General features: G+C 37.1%; 1 protein-coding gene across 1 annotated transcript; it reads left to right on the plus strand.

The window, feature by feature from the left end:
• The first annotated feature begins 267 nt into the window (after positions 1-267).
• LOC147755388 (transcription elongation regulator 1-like) lies at positions 268-3,018 on the plus strand. Its single transcript, XM_086990797.1, has 2 exons — positions 268-453; positions 990-3,018. The coding sequence occupies exons 1-2, from the start codon at positions 380-382 to the stop codon at positions 1,186-1,188; spliced, it is 273 nt and encodes a 90-aa protein (XP_086846923.1). The 5' UTR covers positions 268-379; the 3' UTR covers positions 1,189-3,018.
• The last annotated feature ends 712 nt before the right edge of the window (positions 3,019-3,730 follow it).

A 3,730-nucleotide genomic window follows, 5' to 3' on the forward strand; every position in this document is an offset into this window, starting at 1 on the left:
ATAGCTTATCATTATATCTCAATTTTCAGATAAATCCCTTTGTTTTTTAAGCATAGCTAGGTAATATTGTGACCCGTCAAAGTACAATTTGTAGTTTATTTTCAATGGCATGTTGAGTCGTTTCCCGTTTGAAGATGCCCGTGCAGCTAGGGAGTATAAAATTTGTAATTTCGTCACTAGTAAGGATTTGTTCTATTGTAGCTTCAATTGGCAATAATATCCCAGAATATCGCAGCTTACTGTAATGCTTTTGATCTAGGCATATATTCTAATGTCGCTTGGTAACTTCTTTTAGGCACGTAAGTATATTAAGGATGATCCTCGCTATGCGAAGTACTCATCATCCGAGCATAAATGCGAGAAGGTATACAAAGACTGGATGAAGGATCAGATTTCAACCGCCAAGAACAACTTTAGAGCTCTTCTCGCTGAAACAAAGCTTATCACTTACAAGTAAGTTTCGTACATTCATTATTTTGAGTTGTACATCGAGTGCTACAACAAGCGTTGCTTCAGACTAGTTTCATGTGAAGTCCAATCTTCTGTGATTGGTAGTTTGTATTTCTCGATTTGCACGTTCGATTTTAGGATTAAGTCGGTTGTAGGTGATATTGTTTCGAGAATGCTGATTTCCTTGAAAGAATCTCATCATCTAGTATTTAATAGAATGTTTAGGTTTGAGTGAAAAATTCACACGTTTTCATCGCCGAGATGCTGCCTAATTTTGCTGAAACTATATTTGAAATTTTATAGAACTATTTTATTGTTATTATTGATAAATTTTGGTAACGATTTTAGGAAAATGCTGTATTACATCAAAGTATAGGGTTACCATGAGACATTTATAAGAACGAAGCGTAAAAAATTTAGAAAAAAACGATTTTAAAAATCAGCGAAAGTTTGGCGTAATTAAACATGATAATATGTGAAAAATGGCTTTTTTAATCTTATTTGATTTTCAATTTCCTGGTATTTACATAAAATTACAGAAGTAAAAAACTCGTGGACGAGTCTGAAAGCCACTTAAAGGACATTCTCAAAGTGCTGGAAAACGACAGGCGTTATTTAGTTCTCTCAAGTCTCGCCGACGAACGGACCGAAATTCTAACGGCATATATTGATGAGCTGGATAGAAAGGGCGTTCCGCCACCGCCAACTGCATCCGATCCACAGCGTAGGAACAAATAGGCTGACCACTCAAGATGAAGTTGAGGCAAACTGATGAGAGAAAAAGGGAGATGTTTTGAACGAGAGACGTGCACACGTCTTCGTACACTTCGTATAATATACATTGCGTCTATAGGGTGCACCTGCGCAAGCAAGACTACCGTCAATTTCAGAGATCCGAGAGGACGACCATGAGAGGACGCCGCATTGCTGCTGACAAACTACTTCAACAGCACCGCTTTCGTTTTAACTTCGAACGGACGTAAGCAAGGTCTCTCGTGTTTACACTTTGCCGGCGCACCTGAATACATGACCGTTCGGAGATGGCAGCCTTTGAAGACAGCCTGTTCGAGTTGAGCGCGACGTTGATAGCTACTACGTACTGGCGATTACTTCCAGTTGTGTGCGCGGACGAAATTGTGTTTGTGCCTGTGCGACAGATTGGTTAGATAAGGTTTATGTAAGTTTTGCTTTGGAGTTGTATTGAAGACTCTAACAATAGTCTTATGAATTTGTAGGTATTTTTTGCAGCTTTTTGGTGAATTGGCGGGCAATGTATTCGGGAAATCTCTTCCTATATAGAAGAGGAGAAAGAGAGAAAACGAGACATCAATAATTATTGAAGCGAGGGGTAGTATTATTAACCATCCATCTAATCAATGTTGTGGGTTTCATTATAAGTCTTTCTTGATAGTTCTTAAGAATGCTTTCTTTAGCTATTTGTATATACCACCATGAGGGTGCAGCACGTTCACTGCATTATATATACAAATCATATTCATACATAGGCGGGGACACACACTTACGCCCAAATGCAACAGACAAATAATCTGAAAGATGGCTAGAGATAAGGATGGTAACCAAAATTCAGTTTTGTTTATTATACACATGTACGTTAGATAATTAAATGATTAGTATTATAATTATAATATTGCTATATTAATAACTACTGTGTTTATTTTATTGTCCATAAAAATCAATTATATCTCGTTAATAATCGAGACCACATAGCTACGATACGAAGCAACATAATAAACCATGAATAGAAGAGTTCCTTTCTTCGTGTCGAGTGAATAGACCGTCAGCTGCTTCTGTTTTTGCCTGAATTGAATGCACGCCAATATCTACCACCACAGTAAGAACAAAAGCACCTATAAATCACTGGATATGCGAGACATCTATTTAACTATAGGGTGAGATACGCGTGAGGTGAGGTGAGGTGCATACATGAAAAATATATTCAGCAGAGAATATCTAGAAAGGTAAATGATAGCGCTCAAGAAAAACAAATTTCGTTATGTATAACAAACCCCAACTGACTCCATAATTGCGACGGGGTATGGTTTTTCTTCTTCAATTAGGCGCTATCTTGAATTTATATTATACGAAACACCTGAAAAAAACAACATTAATACAAACTCTCTCAATGACAGCTATGACAAAGCCTCATACCAACAGCCGGAGCCTCAGCCAGAACGCCGGCTTCAAAATGGAAGAGTGAAGAGCGTAGAAGCAACAACATCAACAGCCTCCCACCCAGGACGGTAAGTTAATAGTAGAAACGAGATATGGAGGAAACACACATTACTGATGTGATTAAACAGATAATGCGGGTTTACGAGGTTAACGAATTAGTTTGACGCTAACATTATGTTAATATGTTCTAGATTATTGAAATATGTATATTGAAAAATAAGGCCTGAGCCAGTTAGCGTCTGTATTCACTGGAAGGCTATAATAGTTGACGAATTTGAGGTAGAGTGAAGCAATTATTAACAAGTAGCATTTAAAAGTCAGTAGCAACAACGATTAACCAAATAAACCCTCAAAGGAATGTTGAGTACTCGCAAATCAGTGTCTTTATTTTTTATTATCTATACGTGCTCTCGCTTTCCCTTAGTTATTCAAAGCGTTCTCGACAGGCTATTTCTCTTGTAATTTGAAATCTGCATAAGAGCTGCGTAGATACGGCTTAATTATAGCGAAGTTTTCATGCAGAGTCTAAAAATATTGTCAAATTATTCCCTTAAAAATCTAATCGATAATTTAAGTCACAACAAATTTAGAGTGCCCGGGATTCTTTCGAGTACAAAGTGTCACGCGTTCATCTAGTATGACAAAGAAAATGAGAAGTATCTGCCTAGTCATTTTTTGTGTCAGGTTGCTGGTACTACGTTCCGATTTTGATTTATATGGCTCGTTCTTATTGAATCGGCTCGCAATACTTAGCAGCTCAACAGCTTAGCAGGGGTATAGGCAATAATAGACTACAGCATATTCCTGTTCCAAGATGAAGTGGACAACAAATACATTTCAAATATGCAAAAAAAAAGGAATCAAGCTGTTGGTCGTAGACAGGACTTTATTATACCATTGTATATATGACAAAAATCTTGAAAATGAGAAAAATAAGCTAACGAGAAAAATTATAAGTGTAGTAAAATCTTTCTGAGCCAACAGCTGAAAGTCGTTAAAAATTACCATAAATTAGGTCATCAACATATTATTAGACAAGCCGTCAGCCCGTCGTACAGATCAAAGTAACTTTGTCAATGTTTAGCAT

Source organism: Varroa destructor, unplaced genomic scaffold (genome assembly GCF_002443255.2).
Source record: "Varroa destructor unplaced genomic scaffold, Vdes_3.0 BEIS01000005.1, whole genome shotgun sequence".
Classification (NCBI taxonomy): Eukaryota; Metazoa; Arthropoda; class Arachnida; order Mesostigmata; family Varroidae; genus Varroa; species Varroa destructor.

Excerpts from the sequence above, each read along its gene's own strand:
- LOC147755388 (XM_086990797.1), top strand. The coding sequence starts at position 380 with ATGAAGGATCAGATTTCAACCGCCAAGAACAACTTTAGAGCTCTTCTC. Across the intron at positions 454-989 it reads ACAAAGCTTATCACTTACAA|AAGTAAAAAACTCGTGGACG; the intron begins GTAAGTTTCGTA and ends ATAAAATTACAG.